The following is a 21,184-nucleotide window of genomic DNA, read 5'->3' on the forward strand; positions in this document are numbered from 1 at the left end:
GTTGCCAGTGGACCCAAAGAAAGGAAATTCATTGAATGTTTACAGGAGGGCTTTTTGGAACAGCTTGTGATGGAGCCCACGAGGGCCATTCTGGACTTAGTGTTATGTAATGAGCCAGACTTGATTAAAGATCTTAAAGTAAGGGAACACTTAGGAGGCAGTGATCATAATATGGTAGAATTCAGTCTGCAATTTGAAAGAAAGAAGGTAGAATCAGATGTAAAAGTGTTACAGTTAAATAAATGTAACTACAGGGGCATGAGGGAGGAACAGACGAAAATCGACTGGGAGCAGAGCCTAGTGGGGAAGACAGTAGAACAGCAATGGCAGGAGTTTCTGGGAGTAATTGAGGACACAGTACAGAGGTTCATCCCAAAGAAAAGAAAGGTTATCAGAGGGGGGATTAGGCAGCCATGGCTGACAAAGGAAGTCAGGGAATGCATCAAAGCAAAAGAGAAAGCCTATAATGTGGCAAAGAGTAGTGGGAAGTCAGAAGATTGGGAAGGCTACAAAAACAAACAGAGGATAACAAAGAGAGAAATAAGGAAGGAGAGGATCAAATATGAAGGTAGGCTAGCCAGTAACATTAGGAATGATAGTAAAAGTTTCTTTAAATACATTAAAAACAAACGGGAGGCAAAAGTAGACATTGGGCCGTTCCAAAATGACGCTGGTAATCTAGTGATGGGAGACAAGGAAATAGCTGAGGAACTAAATAAGTACTTTGCGTCAGTCTTCACAGTAGAAGACATGAGTAATATCCCAACAATTCAGGAGAGTCAGGAGGCAGAGTTGAATATGGTAGCCATCACAAAGGAGAAAGTGCTAGAGAAACTAAGAGGTCTAAAAATTGATATATCTCCGGGCCCAGATGGGCTACATCCTAGTTCTAAAGGAGATAGCTGAAGCAATAGTGGAGGCGTTAGTTATGATCTTTCAAAAGTCACTGGAGTCAGGGAAAGTCCCAGAGGATTGGAAAATCGCTGTTGTAACCCCCCCGTTCAAGAAGGGAACAAGAAAAAAGATGGAAAATTATAGGCCAATTAGCCTAACCTCGGTTGTTGGCAAGATTCTAGAATCCATCGTTAAGGATGAGGGGCGTCATTCTCCGACCCCCCGCCGGGTCGGAGAATGGCCGTTGGCCGCCGTGAATCCCGCCCCCGCCCAAGTCTCCGGTATCAGAGATTGGGCGGGGGCGGGAATCGGGCCGCGCCGGTTGGCGGGACCCCCCGCTCAATTCTCCGACCCGGATGGGCCGAAGTCCCGCCCAGAAATTGCCTGTCCTGCCGGCGTAAATCAAACCTGGTATTTACCGGCGGGACCAGGCGGCGTGGGCGGGCTCCGGGGTCCTGGGGGGGGCGCAGGGCGATCTGACCCCGGGGGGTGCCCCCACGGTGGCCTGGCCCGCGATCGGGGCCCACCGATCCGCGGGCGGGCCTGTGCCGTGGGGGCACTCTTTCCCTTCCGCCTCCGCCACGGCCTCCACCATGGCGGAGGTGGAAGAGACTCTCCCCACTGCGCATGCGCGGGAAACTTTCAGCGGCCGCTGACGCTTCCGCGCATGCGCCGCATTTCCGCGCCAGCTGGCAGGGCAACAAACGCCATTTCCGCCAGCTGACGGGGCGGAAAACCCTCCGGCGTCGGCCTAGCCCCTCAATGTTGGGGCTAGGCCGCCAAAGATGCGGAGCATTCCGCACCTTTGGGCCGGCGCAATGCCCGTCTGATTGGCGCCGTTTTTGGCACCAGTCGGCGGACATCGCGCCGCTGGGGGAGAATTTCGCCCGAGATTTCTAAATTCTTGGAAGTGCAGGGTCGGATTAGGACAAGTCAGTATGGATTTAGTAAGGGGAGGTCGTGCCTGACAAACCTGTTATAGTTCTTTGAAGAGATAACAAATAGGTTAGACCAAGGAGAGCCAATGGATGTTATCTATCTTGACTTCCAAAAGGCCTTTGATAAGGTGCCTCACGGGAGACTGCTGAGTAAAATAAGGGCCCATGGTATTCGAGGCAAGGTACTAACATGGATTGACGATTGGCTGTCAGGCAGAAGGCAGAGAGTTGGGATAAAAGGTTCTTTTTCACAATGGCAACCGGTGACGAGTGGTGTCCCGCAGGGTTCAGTGTTGGGGCCACAGCTGTTCTCTTTATATATTAACGATCTAGATGACGGGACTGGGAGCATTCTGGCTAAGTTTGCCGATGATACAAAGATAGGTGGAGGGGCAGGTAGTATTGAGGAGGTGGGGAGGCTGCAGAAAGATTTAGACAGTTTAGGAGAGTGGTCCAAGAAATGGCTGATGAAATTCAACGTGGGCAAGTGCGAGGTCTTGCACTTTGGAAAAAAGAATAGAGGCATGGACTATTGTCTAAACGGTGACAAAATTCATAATGCTGAAGTGCAAAGGGACTTGGGAGTCCTAGTCCAGGATTCTCTAAAGGTAAACTTGCAGGTTGAGTCCATAATTAAGAAAGCAAATGCAATGTTGTCATTTATCTCAAGAGGCTTGGAATATAAAAGCAGGGATGTACTTCTGAAGTTTTATAAAGCACTAGTTAGGCCCCATTTAGAATACTGTGAGCAATTTTGGGCCCCACACCTCAGGAAGGACATACTGGCTCTGGAGCGGGTCCAGCGGAGATTAACACTGATGATCCCAGGAATGGTCGGCATAATATACGATGAACGTCTGAGGATCCTGGGATTATATTCATTGGAGTTTAGGAGGTTGAGCGGAGATCTAATAGAAACTTACAAGATAATGAATGGCTTAGGTAGGGTGGACATAGGGAAGTTGTTTCCATTAGCAGGGGCGACTAGGACCCTGGGACACAGCCATAGAATAAAAGGGAGTCACTTTAGAACAGAGATGAGGAGAAATTTCTTCAGCCAGAGAGTGGTGGGTCTGTGGAATTCATTGCCACAGAGGGCGGTGGAGGCCGGGACGTTGAGTGTCTTTAAGACAGAAGTTAATAAATTCTTGATTTCTCGAGGAATTAAGGGCTATGGAGAGAGAGCGGGTAAATGGAGTTGAAATCAGCCATGATTGAATGGTGGAGTGGACTCGATGGGCCAAATGGCCTTACTTCCGCTCCTATGTCTTATAGTCTTATGGACTGTGGATAGGCAATGGCAAACATTCAAGAACACATGGGGAAACTGCAGCAATTGCTTATTCCTGTCTGACACAAAGTAAAACAGGAAAGGTGGCCAAACCATGGCTTACAAGGGAAATTAGAGATAGTATTCAATCCAAGGCAGAAGCGCACACATTGGCCAAGATAAATAACAGGTCTGAGGATTGGGAGCAGTTTAGAATTCAGCAAAGGAGGACCAAGAGGGTAGCACGGTAGCATAGTGATTAGCACAATTGCTTCACAGCTCCAGGGTCCCAGGTTTGATTCCCGGCTTGGGTCACTGTCTGTGCGGAGTCTGCACATTCTCCCCATGTATGCGTGGGTTTCCTCCGGGTGCTCCGGTTTCCTCCCACAGTCCAAAGATGTGCAGGTTAGGTGGATTGGCCATGCTAAATTGCCCTTCGTGTCCTAAATTGCCCTTAGTGTTGGATGGGGATACTGGGTTATGGGGATAGGGTGGAGGTGTGCGGTTGGGTAAGGTGCTTTTTCCAAGAGCCGGTGCAGACTCGATGGGCCGAATGGCCTCCTTCTGCACTGTAAATTCTATGAAAAAATATCTATGAAAGAGATTAATTAAGAAAGGGAAAATGAAGTACGAGAGTAAGCTTCTGGGAACATGAAGGAAACATAGGTATGTGAAGGGAAAAAGATTGGGGAAGACAAATGTAGGTCCCTTACAGTGAGGAACAGAGAAATTTATAATGGAGGACAAATAAAATAACATGTTGGGGAACGAAGGATTTAATGAGAGGGAGGAACTGAAGGAGATCAATATTAGTAGCGAAATGGTGTTGGGGACATTAATGGGAATTAAGGCCGACAAATCCCCATTGCCTGATAATCTACATCCCAGAGTACTTAAGGAAGTGATTCTATAAATACTGGATGCAATGGTGGCCATCTTCCAAGATTCTGTAGATTGAGGGGTGACTAGCTAATGTAAATACACTATTTAAAGTAAGAAGTCTTACAACACCAGGTTAAAGTCCAACAGGTTTGTTTCGAATCACTAGCTTTCGGAGCACTGCTCCTTAGGTGAATGAAGAGGTGGGTTCCAGAAACATATACATAGACAAACCCTAAACACATTAAAGAAGCCATCCCCTATGGACAAGCCCTCCATATACACAGGATCTGCTCAGACGAGGAGGAGCGTAACAGACATCTACAGACGTTGAAAGATGCTCTCGTACGAACGGGATATGGCGCTCAACTCATCGATCGACAGTTCCAACGCGTCACAGCAAAAAAACGCACCAATCTCCTCAAGACAAACACAGGACACAACCGACAGAGTATCTTCGTCGCCCAGTACTTCCCCGAAACGGAGAAACTACATCTTCTTTGCAGCCTTCAACATGTCATCGATGAAGACAAACATCTTGCCAAGGTCATCCCCACACCCCCACTACTTGCCTTCAAACAACCGGGCAACCTCAAACAAACCATTGTTTGCAGCAAACTACCCAGCCTTCAGAACAGCAACCACAACACCACACAACCCTGCCATGGCAATCTCTGCAAGACGTGCCAGATCATCGACATGGGTACCACCATTACACGCGAGAACACCACCCACCAGGTACATGGTACATACTCGTGCGACTCATGCCAACATTGTCTACCTCATACGCTGCAGGAAATGATGTTCCGAAACGTGGCACATTGGTAAAACCATGCAGACCCTGCGACAACGGATGAACGGACATCGTGCGACAATCGCCAGGCAGGAATGTTCCCTTCCAGTCGGGGAACACTTCAGCAGTCAAGGGCATTCAGCCTCTGATCTCTGGGTAAGCATTCTCCAAGGCAGCCTTCAGGACGTGCGGCAATGCAGAATCGCCGAGCAGAAACTTATAGCCAAGTTCCGCACACATGAGTACGGCCTCAACCGGGAACTTGGATTCATGTCGCATTACATTCACCCTCCACCATCTGACCAGGGCTTGTGAAATCCTACCAACTGTCCTAGCTTGAGACAATTCACGCCTCTTTAACCTGTGATTATCCTTCTCTCCAGTTGCTCCATCTGGACCTGTAGACTTAATTACCTGCAAACACTCGCATTCAAAGTATCGTATTGCATCTTTGAATTTGTCTATATATATTTTTCTGGAACCCACCTCTTCATTCACCTGAGGAAGGAGCAGTGTCCGAAAGCTGGTGATTCAAAACAAACCTGTTGGACTTTAACCTGGTGTTGTAAGACTTCTTACTGAGCTCACCCCAGTCCAACGCCGGCATCTCCACATCGCACTATTTAAAAGGGGAGATAGAGAGAAAACGGAATTATAGGTCAGTAAGCCTGATGTTGGTAGTGGGGAAAGTTTTAGAATCCATTATCAAATATTTTATAGCAGAGCACTTAGAAAATAGTGTCAGGATCGAACAGAGTCAGCATGGATTTGTGAAGGGAAATCATGCTGGTCAAATCTACAGAATTCTTTGAGGATGTAACTAGTAGAGATGAAATGGAGGAGCCAGTGAATGTGGTTTATTTGGACTTTCAGAGGGCTTTTGACAAAGTCCCACATAATAAATTATCGTATAACATTAAAGCACATGGGATTAGGGGTAGTGTATTGAGATGAATAGAAAACTGGTTGGCAGATAGGAAGCAAAGAGTAACAATTAAGAGGCCTTATTCCAAAGGCAGGCATTGACGAGTGGTGACCGCAAGGATCAGTGCAGGGACCCCAGCTATTGACAATATATTTGAATGATTTAGATGAGGGAACAAAATGTAATATCTCCAAATTTTCAGATGTTACCACATTGGGTGGGAGGGTGAGCTGTGAGGAGGATGCAAAGATCTTTCAGTATGATTTGGACAAGTTGAGTGATTCGGCAAATGAATGGCAGACGCAGTATAATTTGGATAAATGCAAGGTTTTCCACTTTGGTAGCAAAAACAGGAAGGCAGATTATTATCTGAATGGCCATAAATTAGGAGAGGGGAATGTGCAATAAGACCTTGGTGTGCTCGAACACCAGTCGCTGAAGGTAAGCATGCAGGTACAGCAGGCAGTAAAGAAGGCAAATGGTATATTGGCCTTCATAGCACGAGGAATCGTGTACAGGAGCACGGATATCTTGCTGCAATTATACAGGGCCTTGGTGAGGCCACGCCTGGAATATTGTGTGTAGTTTTGGTCTCCTTATCTGAGGAAGAATGTTCTTGCACTAGAGGGAGTGCAGAGAATGTTTACCAGACTGATTCCTGGGGTGGCAGGACGGACATATGAGGAGAGATTGAGTCGATTAGGATTGTGTTCGCTGGTATTCAGAAGAACGAGGGGGGGAATCTCATAGAAGCCTCTAAAATTCGAACAGGACTAGACAGGATAGATGCAAGAAGAATGTTCCTAATGGTGGGAGTGTCCAGAACTAGGGATCACAATCTGAGGATACAGAGGACCATTTAGGATAGAGATGAGAAATTTCTTTTGTGAGTGGTGAACCTGTGGAATTCGTTACCCACAGAAACTAGTTGAGGCCAAAACATTGTGTTTTCAAGCAGCAGTTAGATATCGCACTTGGGATGAAGGGGATTAAAGAAAAGGGGAGGGGGGATCAGGAACAGGTTACTGATTTGGATGGTCAGCCATGATCATGATGAATGGTGGAGCAGGCTAAAGGGCCGAATTGCCTCCTCCCGCTCCTATTTTCTATTTTTCTTTGTAAAATGTCTTGATAATGGAACAAGTTTGTAATTTTGATATAAATAATGAACAAAATTGTCCCCAAAGGAAAAAGTGTATGAACAAATCTCATCATAATGTGTTGTCTTTCTGCAGAGACCATGAGGGCAGCTGTGATTACCGGCCAGTTCGTTGTCCTAACAACCCAAACTGTCCACCGCTCTTAAAAATGAATCTTGACGCTCATCTGAAAGAATGTGAACACATCAAATGTCCCCACTCCAAGTATGGGTGAGTAGTAACATCTTTGCAGTCTGTCACCTGGGGCCAGTTAGCCTTGTTAGCTAGATGGCTAACGTGTGATTGAGAATAATACGAACAGCACGATTTCAGTTCGGGCAGATGTGGGACCCGCCTTGCTTGCACCGTGCTTGATGTGGAGTGGTGGTACCTCTCAAGCTGTATAAACAATAGAGCCTCTCTGAGAAAGAGGGATGCCTATCATCCCTTGTGGACAATGGCTAATTACCATCCTAAATAAAGTGTCACCTCTTAACTTGCTCATTTTTTAAAGCTCTGAGCTATGGGGCGGGATTCTCCACTCCCGCGCCAAAGTGGCCGCACCGTCGTGAACGCCGTCGAGGTTCACAACGGCGCGAAACGGCCCCGATCCCGACCGATTCAGGCCCTGACAATGGGCCAGGATCGGAGCCGCGTCATCTACACGCGTCAGGCCTTGTCGCCAGCGTAAAGGCGGCGCCGCATAGATGACGCGGCCGGTGCCACATAACGGGCGTCATCCGTGCAGCCAACCCGCGCATGCGTGGTTGCCGTCCTCTCTAAGTCTGCCCCGCAAGATCCGTCAGACATCTTCTTGCGGAAGGTGCCGCGGAAGGATGGAGGTCCTCCTTCAGAGAGGATGGCCCGACGATCGGTGGGCACCGATCGCGGGCCACCCCACATTTCAGGTACCCCCCGGTGCAGGATCCCTCCTCGCTCCCCCGCAGGCCGCCCCCCCCCCAGCGTTCACGCACTGTTCACGACGGCAGCGACCAGGGGCGAGATTCTCTGACCCCCCCCCCCCCCCCCGGCTGGGTCGGAGAATCGCCGGGGGCTGGCGTGAATCCCGCCCCCGCCGGGTGCCGAATTCCCCGGCACCGGATATTCGGCGGAGGCGGGAATCGTGCCGCGCCTGTTGGCGCGCCCCCCCCCCCCCCCCCCGCGATTCTCCGGCCCGGATGGGCCGAAGTCCCACCGCTAAAATGCCTGTCCCACCGGCGTAGATTAAACCACCTTCCTTACCGGCGGGACAAGGCGGCGCGGGCGGCCTCCGGGGTCCTGGGGGATCGCGGGGCGATCTGGCCCCGGGGGGTGCCCCCACGGTGGCCTGGCCCGCGATCGGGGCCCACCGATCCGCGGACGGGCCTGTGCCGTGGGGGCACTCTTTCCCTTCCACCTTCGCCACGGTCTCCACCATGGCGGAGGCGGAAGAGACTCCCTCCACTGCGCATGCGCGGGAATGCCGTCAGCGGCCGCTAACGCTCGCGCGCATGCGCCGCCCGGAGATGTCATTTCCGCGCTAGCTGGCGGGGCAACAAAGGCCTTTTCCGCCAGCTGGTGGGGCGGAAATTCGTCCGGCGCGGGCCTAGCCCCTTAAGGTTGGGGCTCGGCCCCCCAAGATGCGGAGCATTCCGCACCTTTGGGGTGGCGTGATGCCCGACTGATTTGCGCCGTTTTGGGCGCCAGTCGGCGGACATCGCGCTGATACCGGCGAATTTCACCCCAGGTGTGGACGGCGCTGGGGGGAACCCGCCGTTTTGGCCTGGCCGCTCGGCCCATCCGGGCCTGAGAATAGCGGGGGTGCCAGAGAATCGCCATTTTGAGTGTCTCCGGCGATTCTCCGGCCTGCGGCCTGCGAAACTCGACCGGGCTGTTCCCGCCGCTTGGTAGAATCGCGCCCTTGGGAGGGCGTCGGAGCGGCGTCCCGGGAAATTTTGGCGGCCCAGGCGATTCTCCCAACCGGCGCGAGAGTGGAGAATCTCGCCCATGAAGTTTCATTATCTGAAACTTGTTTAGTGTTTTATTCCACGAATTAGGAAAAGAACTAGATTGCAAAGTGAATGCAGTAAATTACATGTAATATAATTTACTTGCTAATATACAGTGTACAAACTGTGCACAAAGCAATTTTCATTTCACAATTTCATTGTTTACTCTTGTGGAGATTGACAGAGACACTGGCCTGAATAGCCTCTGGTTCTGCTCATAGTCGTTTGGTAATACAGAACTTGAGTATTACTGAAAAAAATATTTTGTTGAAGCTTTTCATCTTGCACTCATCAGGATAATTGCAAGAATACCAATGTTGGGAAACAACAACTTTATACCGTATGAGAAGAGAGTGTTGATTGATTGGCACACTGAGGATTATTTAACATATGGGGCGAAATTCTCCCCCAACGGCGCGATGTCCGCCGACTGGCGCCAAAGACGGCACCAATCAGACGGGCATCACGCCGGCCCAAAGGTGCGGAATGCTCCGCATCTTTGGCGGCCTAGCCCCAACATTGAGGGGCTAGGCCGACGCCGGAGGGATTTCCGCCCCGCCAGCTGGCGGAAATGGCGTTTGTTGCCCCGCCAGCTGGCGCGGAAATGCGGCGCATGCGCGGGAGCGTCAGCGGCCGCTGACAGTTTCCCGGCGCATGCGCGGGAGCGTCAGCGGCCGCTGAAAGTTTCCCGCGCATGCGCAGTGGGTCTCTTCCGCCTCCGCCATGGTGGAGGCCGTAGCGGAGGCGGAAAGGAAAGAGTGCCCCGACGGCACAGGCCCGCCCGCGGATCGGTGGGCCCCGACCGCGGGCCAGGCCACCATGGGGGAACCCCCCGGGGTCAGATCGCCCCGTGCCCCCCAGGAGCCCGCCCACGCCGCCTGGTCCCGCCGGTAAATACCAGGTTTGATTTACGCTGGCGGGACAGGCAATTTCTGGGCGGGACTTCGGCCCATCCGGGCCGGAGAATTGAACGGGGGGTCCCGCCAACCGGCGCGGCCCGATTCCCGCCCCCGCCCAATCTCCGGTACCGGAGACTTCGGCGGGGGCAGGATTCACGGCGGCCAACAGCCATTCTCCGACCCGGCGGGGGGTTGGAGAATGACGCCCATGTTGTCTAATCACAGAATCACATCTAATGTTGGACTTGCTGCATGTTGCAAGCATGGGCTGGTTGGGTGTGGTCTGTACTTTGCCTGTGCGAACAGCAAAAGAGACCTGCTGTTTAATACAATCGCCACTCTTTGGGAACCAGCTCGGGGTTACAAAACACAGTGTCCAACATTAGATATGTTTCTGTGGTTGGACAACATTTGCTAAATAATCACCTGATTGCTAAAAATTACACTGGCAACCAATTTAAGATCATCCTTTGGCTTGCAGTGTGTGTACTGGAAGCTACATATATTAATATACAAGGCCCTGTTCTTTATGGACAGGAAGCACCTGTGCATACATTGTGTGTGTTTCAGCTAAACAGTGATAGCTATTAATTTGTTCATTCCACACTGCAATGCCTTCATCAATCAGAGTCAAGCTGCCTGGTATAGATTTCAAAACAATACTTGGCAGTTAACTGTTATTCACCATCAACTAGTGAATTCTCTATCAATCAGAGTCCACTTGCCAACCAATCAACACCCTTTTCTCATTCAGTTGTTGCTACCTGTCACATTGATAATCTTGAGATTGTCCTAATGAGTGCTAGATGATATAATTCAACAAAATGCCGTTATTCAGTAATACCCTGTCCGTGCTTTTGGTTTGGTGCGGTAAGGCCATTGTCATTTATTTTTCACTATGAAATTGTTTTACAGCCATGAGCCCTGTCCTTTGCAGACAGTTTGAGTTTTCATTTGTAAATGGAGTCTGATTAATTATTAGCATTTTGGAGGCGAGCAAAATTATTGGTGAGAAATAGATCTCTTTTTACCACTTTTGCCATCCAGTATCTGCATTTTAACACCCCATTTCAGAGATAGCAGAATCAATGTTCCAGGGATGCGAGCAATCCTGCGACAACAGGCAAGGAAGGGGAGCTTTCCTCGGGCACTAGTCCACATTATTCCTTTTAATTATCAGTATGTCAGTGGGCTAGACCGCTGGTTTGTGATGCAGAACAAGGCTAATAAGGCAGGTTCAATTCCCGTACTGGCTGAGGTTATTCATGAAGGCCCCGCCTTCTCAACCTCACCCCTCGCCTGAGGTGTGATGATCCTCAGGTTAAATCACCACCAGTCAGCTCTCCCCCTCATGGAAAAGCAGCTTACGGTCATCTGGGACTATGGTGACTTTACCTTACCAAAAATAGATGAACTCATCTTTTGTCACATTTGCTGTTTGTGAGTGCTTACTTTGTGCAAAAACCATAGCTACTTTCACTTGCAACTAGATTTCAAAGTAATTAATTGCTTTGAAATATTTCTGAAAGATGTGCTAAGATGCCTATAATTACACCTCCCTTTTCTTGATGTCTCGCTATTGTGTTTTTTTCTCCTTTTTTATTCATACTTTCTTGCAGTGGCTCTTTTTATTTCATAGAATACAGCAGAGGAGAGCAGAACATCCATTTTTTACTTTTTTAATTTGCTAATGTTAAAATTATTATGCAGTCATAACAAATTGTCTTAATAAATAGTAATTAGATATATAAATACCAGCAAAAATAACTGGGTCGTATTCTGTAAATGAGCGAGACAGAGGCTAATGAATTGTTGACCTATAACTGATTTGCCTGTTATTTTTGTCCCCTGCTTTTCTACCTCCTCCTGAATCAGATGCACGTTTGTTGGAAATCAGGACACCTATGAAGCTCACCTGGAGGTGTGCAAGTTTGAGGGTCTGAAGGAGTTCCTGCAGCAGACTGATGATCGCTTTCATGAAATGCAAGTAGGCCTGGCTCAAAAAGACCAGGAAATTGCCTTCCTTAGATCAATGCTTGGGAAGCTGTCAGAGAAACTTGACCAGCTGGAGAAGTCGCTGGAGTTAAAGTTTGGTATGTAAAGCTGCGAGAAATAGTTAATGCAAGAAAACATAGAAATTCTTTATAGTCATTCTCAGACAACTGAGGTAGATGCAAAGTTTTGAGTCCTGAAGAGTTACAAATGCTTTGAATCTTCAGTAATTTGATTTTGCAAATATTAATCAAGATGTCCAGTCTAATTCTAAGTGCCTGGGCAGCCACTCCTTGCTCCTAATAGGCACTAATCCTGCATAAAAATTGAAAATCTCTTTTGAGCTGTCAAAGAACAGATCAAAATAAATGAAATTTCCCGTTTTCCCATGAGGAGAAAGGCACATGAGAATAGTCTGAAAGCTAGCCAATTCCAAATGTTTTTTTAAAATTGAATTTAAATGCCACCAGCTGCCATGGTGGGATTTGAACCACTGTCCCCAGAGCATTAGCCTGGGACTCTGGACACTACCACTACTCCATTGTCTCCTATTGTAGAGGTAGGCCTGGATGCCGACTGCTTCTGGGCCACAAGGGATGCAGGGTCTTCAAGATCAGGATAAAATTGGAGGCACATCCTCATAATAAGTGTCCCAATCTACATCCAGTGGATTGCACACGGTAAATATCAAATTGCCTCTTATTCAGACCAGGATCTTGACAAATTCGTTGGTATTCTGGTATTTTGGAAAATAAGCTATCGATGCATTGTTTGTCATCAAGCCAATTCGATTACATTTATTGTGTCAGTAGCTTGTGAAAAGATACCTGTTGAAAACCAGGATGCATGTTGAAAGTTGCAAGGCACATTCAGTACCCCGAGGGTTAACTGTCCCCTTAGATTAGAGCTTTTGCAATGAGGTTTGTAACGGTTTATTATGGACTGTTGAATGTATTAATTATTTTGGACCGGGAATTGAAACTCATGGTATTCTATTGTTTCAGATGTTTTGGATGAGAACCAAAGTAAACTCAGTGAGGATCTAATGGAGTTCCGCAGAGATGCTTCAATGCTAAGTGTAAGACCTGTAAAGTTTTATTTCTTTTTTTTTTGTTGTTGAAATATATTTTATTGAAGTTTTTCAAACAAAGATTTTCCGTTTTTACAACTTAATAAAGGAATATACATTAAACGTTATTTAAATAATATATTAAACTAACAACAGATGGAAAAAGAAATAAACAAAAAGCAAATATCAACCACTAACTAAGAAAAAACAAAAACACGGAATAATACTCCCCCTCCCCCTCCCCCCTGGGTTGTTGCTGCTGTCTATTCTGTTTTTCCATTATCGTTCCGCGAGATAGTCAAGGAACGGTTGCCACCGCCTGGTGAACCCCTGAGCCGATCCTCTTAACGCATATTTTATTCGTTCCAGTCTTATGAACCCTGCCATGTCGTTTATCCAGGCCTCCACGCCCGGGGGCTTCGCTTCTTTCCACATAAGTAGAATCCTTCGCCGGGCTACTAGGGACGCAAAGGCCAAGACGTCGGCCTCTTTCGCTTCCTGCACTCCCGGTTCTTCCGAAACCCCAAATATAGCCAACCCCCAGCTTGGTTTGACCTGGACCCCCACCACCTTTGAGATCACTCTTGCCACACCCTCCCAGAACTCATGCAGTGCCGGACACGACCAGAACATGTGAGTGTGGTTCGCCGAGCTTCCCGAGCACCTCCCACACCTGTCCTGCACCCCAAAAAACCTGCTCAGTCTTGCTCCCGTCATATGCGCTCTGTGTAGAACCTTAAATTGAATCAGGCTAAGCCTGGCACACGAGAACGAGGAATTTACCCTACTTAGGGCATCTGCCCACAGCCCCTCCTCAATCTCTTCCCCCAGCTCCTCTTCCCATTTTCCCTTCAGCTCCTCTATCATCGCCTCCCCCTCGTCTCTCATCTCCATGTATATTTCGGAGACTTTACCTTCTCCAACCCATGCCCCCAAAATCACTCTATCCTGGACCCCTTGCGTCGGGAGCCGCGGAGATTCCCTCACCTGTTGCCTTGCAAATGCCCTCACTTGCATGTGTCGGAAAGCATTCCCTGGTGGCAACTTATATTTTTCTTCCAATGCTCCCAAACTCGCAAACGTCCCGTCCACAAACAGGTCCTTCAGCTTCCTAATTCCTGCTCGCTGCCAACATTGAAATCCCCCATCTATCCTCCCCGGGACGAACCTGTGGTTATTCCTTATCGGGGACCACATCGAGACCCCCGTCACTCCCCTATGTCGTCTCCACTGCCCCCAGATCTTCAAGGTCACCACCATCACTGGGTTTGTGGTATACCTTTTCGGGGAGAACGGTAGCGGCGCCGTCGCCAGCGCTTTTAGGCTCGTTCCCTTACAGGACGCCATCTCCAGCCTTTTCCACGCCGCACCTTCTTCTTCCCTCATCCACTTACAGACCATTGACACATTGGCGGCCCAATAGTAGTCACTCAGACTCGGCAGTGCCAATCCCCCTCTGTCCCTACTGCGCTGCAGGAACCCCCTCTTTACCCTTGGGGTCTTTCCCGCCCACACAAAGCTCATAATGCTCCTGTCTATTTTTTTGAAGAAGGCCTTTGTAATCAGGATGGGGAGGCACTGAAACACGAAAAGAAACCTCGAGAGGACCACCATTTTAACCGCCTGTACTCTGCCCGCCAATGACAGGGGCACCATATCCCACCTCTGAAAGTCCTCCTCCGTCTGCTCTACCAATAGCGTCAGGTTAAGTTTATGTAGGGTTCCCCAGTTCCTGGCCACCTGAATCCCCAGGTATCGAAAATTCCTTGCTACTCTCCTCAGCGGCAGAGCGTCTATCCCCCTGCCCTGTTCCCCGGGGTGCATCACAAAAAGTTCGCTCTTTCCCATATTTAATTTGTATCCCGAGAACTCTCCAAACTCCCTGAGTATCTGCATTACCTCTGGCATCCCCTCTACCGGGTCCGCCACATATAGCAGCAAATCGTCTGCATCTAGTGACACTCGATGTTCCTCTCCCCCTCTAAGCACCCCCCTCCACTTCTTAGAGTCCCTCAGCGCTATAGCCAATGGTTCAATTGCCAACGCGAACAGTAACGGGGACAGGGGGCACCCTTGTCTTGTACCCCTATGTAATTGAAAGTATCCCGATCTTTGCCTGTTTGTAACGACGCTTGCCACCGGGGCCGTGTACAAAAGTCTAACCCATCTAATGAACCCCTCCCCGAACCCAAATCTCTTCAGCACCTCCCACAAATAGTCCCACTCCACCCTATCGAATGCCTTCTCTGCATCCATCGCCACCACTATCTCTGCCTCCCCCTCCGGTGGGGGCATCATCATCACCCCCAGCAACCTTCGTACATTGGCATTCAATTGTCTCCCCTTAACAAACCCTGTCTGGTCGTCATGTACCACCCCTGGGACACAATCCTCTATCCTTGTCGCCATCACTTTGGCCAGCAGTTTGGCGTCTACGTTTAGGAGGGAGATGGGCCTGTATGACCCGCACTGCAGCGGGTTTTTGTCTCGTTTCAGAATTAGCGATATCGTCGCCTCTGACATTGTTGGGGGTAATGTCCCCCTTTCCTTAGCCTCATTAAAGGTTCTCGCCAAAAGCGGGGCCAACAGGTCCATATACTTCGTATAAAATTCCACCGGGAACCCATCTGGTCCCGGGGCCTTCCCTGCTTGCATGTTCCCAATTCCTTTGATCACCTCATCCACCTCAATCTGCGCCCCCAGACCTGCCACCTCCTGCCCCTCCACCCTCGGGAACTCCAGCTGGTCCAAAAAGTGTATCATTCCCTCTTTCCCCTCCGGGGGTTGGGACTTGTACAGCCTCTCATAGAATGTCTTGAACACCTCGTTCACTTTCCCTGCTCTCTGCTCCATCTTTCCCGTTTCGTCCCTAACTCCTCCGATCTCTCTCGCCGCCCCCCTCTTCCGAAGTTGTTGGGCCAGCAGCCGGCTCGCCTTTTCCCCATATTCATATTGTATCCCCTGTGCCTTCCTCCACTGTGTCTCTGCCTTTCCCGTAGTCAGCAGGTCAAACTCCGTCTGTAATCTTCGTCTTTCCCTGTATAGCCCTTCGTCTGGGGCCTCCGCATACTTCCTATCCACCCTCAAAATTTCCCCTACTAATCTCTCTCTTTCTTTACCCTCTTGTTTCCCCTTGTGGGCTGTGATGGAAATCAGCTCTCCTCTAACCACCGCCTTCAGCGCTTCCCATACTACTCCCACCTGGACCTCCCCATCGTCATTGACCTCCAGGTATCTTTCGATACATCCCCTCACCCTTCCGCATACACCCTCGTCCGCCAGTAGTCCCATGTCTAATCGCCACAGTGGGCGCTGGTCCCTTTCCTCTCCTAGTTCCAGCTCCACCCAATGCGGGGCGTGATCTGAAACGGCTATGGCCGAGTACTCCGTTCCTGCCACTTTCGGGATCAGTGCCCTTCCCAAAACAAAAAAGTCTATCCGGGAATATACCTTGTGGACGTGGGAGAAAAAGGAAAACTCTACCCATCGGTCTGGCGAATCTCCACGGATCTCCCCCCATTTGCTCCATGAATCCCTTAAGCACCTTGGCCGCTGCCGGCCTTCTCCCGGTCCTGGATCTGGACCGGTTCAGCCCTGGGTCAAGCACCATGTTGAAGTCCCCCCCCCCCCCCCCCCCCATTAACAAGTTTCCCACCTCCAGGTCCGGGATACGTTCCAGCATTCGCTTCATGAATCCCGCGTCATCCCAGTTCGGGGCATATACGTTCACCAGCACAACCGCCTCACCCTGCAATCTGCCACTCACCATCACATACCTGCCCCCACTATCCACCACTATAGTCTTAGCCTCGAACGATACACGTTTCCCCACCAGTATTGCCACCCCTCTGTTTTTCGCGTCCAACCCTGAGTGGGATACCTGTCCCACCCATCCTTTCCTTAGTCTAACCTGATCCGCCAACTTCAGGTGCGTCTCCTGGAGCATAACTACGTCCGCCTTCAGTCTCTTCAAGTGCGCAAACACCCTTGCCCTCTTAATCGGCCCATTTAAACCTCTCACATTCCACGTGATCAGCCGGGTTGAGGGGCCATTCCCCCCCCCCCCCCCTCGTCGACTAGCCATCCCCTTTTTTAAGCCATCTCCTCACCCAGGTCTCAAGCATCCGTCTGTCCCCCAGACGGCGCCCTCCCGTCCCGACCACCTCGTCTCGTATCAGCTCCCCCTTACTCTCAGCAGCAGCAACCCAGTTAATCCCCCCCCCCAGATCCCCCTCTAGCTTGATTACTCCCCCCATATTGCTTCCGGAAGTCAGCTAACTCTGGCTGACCTCGGCTTCCCCCGTTCATCCTTTGACCTCCCTGCGTGTGAGGCTCCCTTCCTTCCTGCGCCCTTTTTCCCACCATAGTTTCCATAGCGCGGGAAAATACCCGCGCCTTCCTCTCGGCCCCGCCCCTAATGGCGCAGTTCCCTCATTCTCCTTCCCTGTCCCCTTTTCCACCGGCGCCCACATTTCTTCATGTCCCCCACATCGGGGGGAGAAAAATTCCCCGTCCAACATTATTATACATTAGCCCTCCCCTCTCCCCACTTTACATTTCTATGCCACCACCTCGCTACCCCTCTCCGGGCATCAATTTCTCAAGCCTAGTCCAATTTCTCTTCCTGAATGAATGTCCATGCCTCCTCCGCCGTCTCGAAGTAGTGGTGTTTGCCCTGATGTGTGACCCACAATCTCGCCGGCTGCAGCATCCCAAATTTGACTTTCTTCCTATGGAGCACCGCCTTGGCCCTGTTGAAACTCGCCCTCCTTCTCGCCACCTCCGCACTCCAGTCTTGATACACGCGTACCACCGCGTTCTCCCACTTGCTACTCCGTGTCCTCTTAGCCCAGCTCAGGACCATCTCCCTGTCCCTGTAGCGATGGAACTTCACCACTATTGCTCTAGGTGTTTCCCCTGCCTTTGGTCTTCTCACGAGGACCCGGTACGCTCCCTCCACTTCCAGGGGGCCCGTTGGGGCCTCAGCTCCCATTAGAGTATGGAGCATTGTACTCACATACGCCCCAGCATCAGCTCCCTCTGTTCCTTCGGGGAGACCTAAAATCCGTAGGTTCTTTCTCCTCGAGCTGTTCTCCAGGGCTTCCAGCCTTTCTATGCACCCCTTGTGTAGTGCCTCGTGCGTCTCCGTTTTTTCCACCAGGCCCTGTATCTCGTCTTCGTTCTCGGCTGCCTTTGCCTTCACTCCACAAAGCTCCATCGCCTGGACCTTTTGTGTTTCCTTTAGTCCCTCGATTGCCAGTAACATCGGCGCCAGCACCTCTTTCTTGAGCTCCTCCACACATCGTCGGAGGAACTCCTGCTGTTCCGGGCCCCATACCATCTGGGCTCCCTCGGCCGCCATCTTGCTTCTCCCTTCTCTTCTCTGCCGCTGCTCCAAAGGATCCTCTGCATACTGGCCACTACTGTCGCTCCTTTCCATCCACACCCGGGGGGACTCCTTCCTTTGTCACCTCACACTGGGTTTGGCCGCAAAAAATTTCCGTTGGGGCTCCCGATAAGAGCCCAAAAGTCCGTTGAAACAGGAGGTGCCGAAACGTGCGGTTTAGCTGGTTTCGAAAGACCCTGCTGTACACGCCCAAAAAGGAATCTTTTTTTGCCCGTTAAATCGCACCCAACATCTGTGGATTGACATTAAGTGATTGTGTGCACAGGACTTCCCATTTTGTGCATAGGCTACTTCTACCCCATAACAGTGTTAAAAACCAGGCTATATATAATCAAAATAGTTGGAATTTTGTTCAATTTTCAAAAGCTATTTCTTAAATGGTGAGGGATTGGGAAATGGTGATGCCCAAGGAGACCTGGGTTTTCTTGTTCAAAAGTCATTGAAAGCTAACATATAGGTACAGCAAGCATTTAGGAAAGTAAATGGTAAATTAGCCTTCACTGCAAAGGGAGTTAAGTACAAGATTAAGTAAATCTTGCTACAGTTGTATAGAGCCTTGATGAGACCACACCTGGAGTATTGTGTGCAGTTTTGGTCTGCTTACCCAAGGATGGATATGCTGACCATGGAGGAATTGCAACGAAGGTTCACCAGCCTAATCCCAGGGTTGACGAGATTGTCCTATGAGGAAACACTGAGGAAACAGGGTCTGTATTCTCTAGAATTTAGAAGAAGGAGAAGTGATCTTGTTGAAGGTATTTTGCAGTAACAGTTCAAACTGGAGAACTGAAATTTTTTTTTATTTTAGAAAGATCAATTCAAAATGTTAGTGGGCTTCAGTATAGTTTGGAGATGCACAAAAATATGACTCAATATCCTTGACTCACGAAAATGATTTTTTTTTAAATGTCAAAACTGTAATATACCAGAATGTTAATGTAATATGCTGTTGAGTAACTTGATAGTAACACAAATTTTATTATATTATAGGATGAACTTTCACACATCAATGCCAGGTTAAACATGGGAATCCTGGGCTGTAAGTACTCTTCTAAATAATACAATCCATGCTTCCTTTCAGAGTACAGACCGTTGCAAAAGTAATTTCTGTGCACTTAATGCTGAATAATGTGACGTGGATCTACAGAGGAAGTCCAGTAATTTCCTAATGAAAAGAATTGCAATATGGTTGTTTTGAACAAAGAATTTGCTATCAACGTCCATTATTCTTGCAACCCAGTTGCTAATATTACTTCATTCTGTTTTCAGCCTATGACCCTCAGCAGATATTTAAGTGCAAGGGTACCTTTGTGGGCCACCAGGGTCCAGTTTGGTGTTTATGTGTCCACTCTACCGGCGACCTGCTGTTCAGTGGCTCTTCAGATAAAACTATCAAGGTGTGTTTTTGAACAAATGTTAGAAACTGAGGACTTTAGGTCATATTGTCTCTCCACAAAGTACCTCAGCAAAATAAAATGTATCTTAATTTTTCACCATCCTGTCCTCACACTGTTATGGGTATAATTTGGGAAACTGTTTTTCTAATAATTTGGTGTGTATCCTATTTTGTTGCACTGTCTCAGCCCTACACCTTTCCTCAATCCACTGCCTTGGTACGTCTCTCCCCTAATTTTAAAGCTGACTCAAAATAATTGTTCACAACCAAGCTTTACCGTTTCAATTATTGTTCAACGTCAGTGGAGCAACTTGGGACATTATCCATAGTGAAGATATAGTTGTTGCTATCTGTCAACTTGGTGAATTTAAAACTATTAATTAAATTGTCACAAATTTAAATTATTGAGTTCCTTCTTAGTGTGTCGCTCTTTTGAGTGCTCCAAATTGCTTAACTTCGATAACTTTAAAAAGTTTCTTTGAAGCCAACCATCTAATGTACTTTATCTAACATCAAACTCCTGAAAAAGTACACCAAAAGCTATGCTTCAATACTTTCAGTTTTATATTCTAATCGAAAATACTAATTTCATAAAATTATCAATTCTTAACTACATAGCCTTCATAAGTATTCAGTGGGGAAATGAAATTATGCTGTAAGATGGTGCCTTTAACGTTGAACATGTCTCAAGTTGCTTCACAAAGGAGGAAAGGATGTTGAACAATATTTGAAATGACTCATGAAATTGCGTTCTCAGCTATTTTATGATCTATTAATGTGTTTAAACAGGTTAGCAGTTTTGTTAAAATTGCAGACAAAAGTTCTTATGAGCATGTAAAGCATTCATATGTTAATGCTGCACAGCACATTTTTAGCCCTTGTGTTGAGTGACGAGCTTATAATGGCTGTTGAGTTTTGAGACTAATTTGTAATTTATATTGATAAAATGAAGTCTCCATCAGAATTAAAGGCTGACAATTGATCTTTGACACCTATTTTAGGTATGGGATACCTGTACTACATACAAATGCCAGAAGACTCTCGAAGGACACGATGGTATAGTTTTAGCTCTATGCATTCAAGGGTACGTCATTCTGTAGCAAAGTTTTCACCAACCAATTTGAAGAATAAACCTTTTTTAAAAAATAAAAAAATTCCAATTAAAGAGCAATTTAGCGTGGCCAATCTACCTACCCTGCACATCTTTGGGTTGTGGGGGTGAGACCCATGCAGACACAAGGAAAATATGCAAATTCCACATGGGCTGTGATGGAACCCAGGACATGGTGCCATGAGGCAGCAGTGCTAACCACTGTGCCACCCAGTTAAGAATAAACCTGTCCTCGCTTGGCTTATTCCTGCCTATCCATACTTTGTCTTTCCCAGACTTTGCCTCTGGACTTCCGCAAGGATCTATCCTTGCTAGCTCCTATTTCTCATCTGCACGGTACCCCATGCTTATATCATCCAAAAACATAGCATCAGGTTCCTATGTATGCTGTGGCACTTGGTTCCCCTCACTGTCACCTCTCTGGGCTGCTCCATTGCCCCTGATTTGTCATGCTGCTTGTCCAATATGCAGAATGCGATGAGCA

At 48.6% G+C, this 21,184-nt stretch overlaps 1 protein-coding gene across 6 annotated transcripts in view; it reads left to right on the plus strand.

The window, feature by feature from the left end:
* Nucleotides 1-21,184, plus strand: part of traf7 (TNF receptor-associated factor 7) — a 107,382-nt gene that overhangs the window by 76,050 nt on the left and 10,148 nt on the right. For all 6 annotated transcript variants that reach the window (XM_072481595.1, XM_072481597.1, XM_072481598.1 and 3 more), the window contains 6 exons: nucleotides 6,935-7,069; nucleotides 11,601-11,818; nucleotides 12,722-12,795; nucleotides 19,184-19,232; nucleotides 19,463-19,590; nucleotides 20,591-20,673. In XM_072481595.1, the coding sequence (XP_072337696.1) occupies nucleotides 6,935-7,069; nucleotides 11,601-11,818; nucleotides 12,722-12,795; nucleotides 19,184-19,232; nucleotides 19,463-19,590; nucleotides 20,591-20,673 (687 nt within the window). The remainder of the gene's footprint in view (nucleotides 1-6,934; nucleotides 7,070-11,600; nucleotides 11,819-12,721; nucleotides 12,796-19,183; nucleotides 19,233-19,462; nucleotides 19,591-20,590; nucleotides 20,674-21,184) is intronic.

Source organism: Scyliorhinus torazame, chromosome 17 (assembly GCF_047496885.1).
Source record: "Scyliorhinus torazame isolate Kashiwa2021f chromosome 17, sScyTor2.1, whole genome shotgun sequence".
Classification (NCBI taxonomy): Eukaryota; Metazoa; Chordata; class Chondrichthyes; order Carcharhiniformes; family Scyliorhinidae; genus Scyliorhinus; species Scyliorhinus torazame.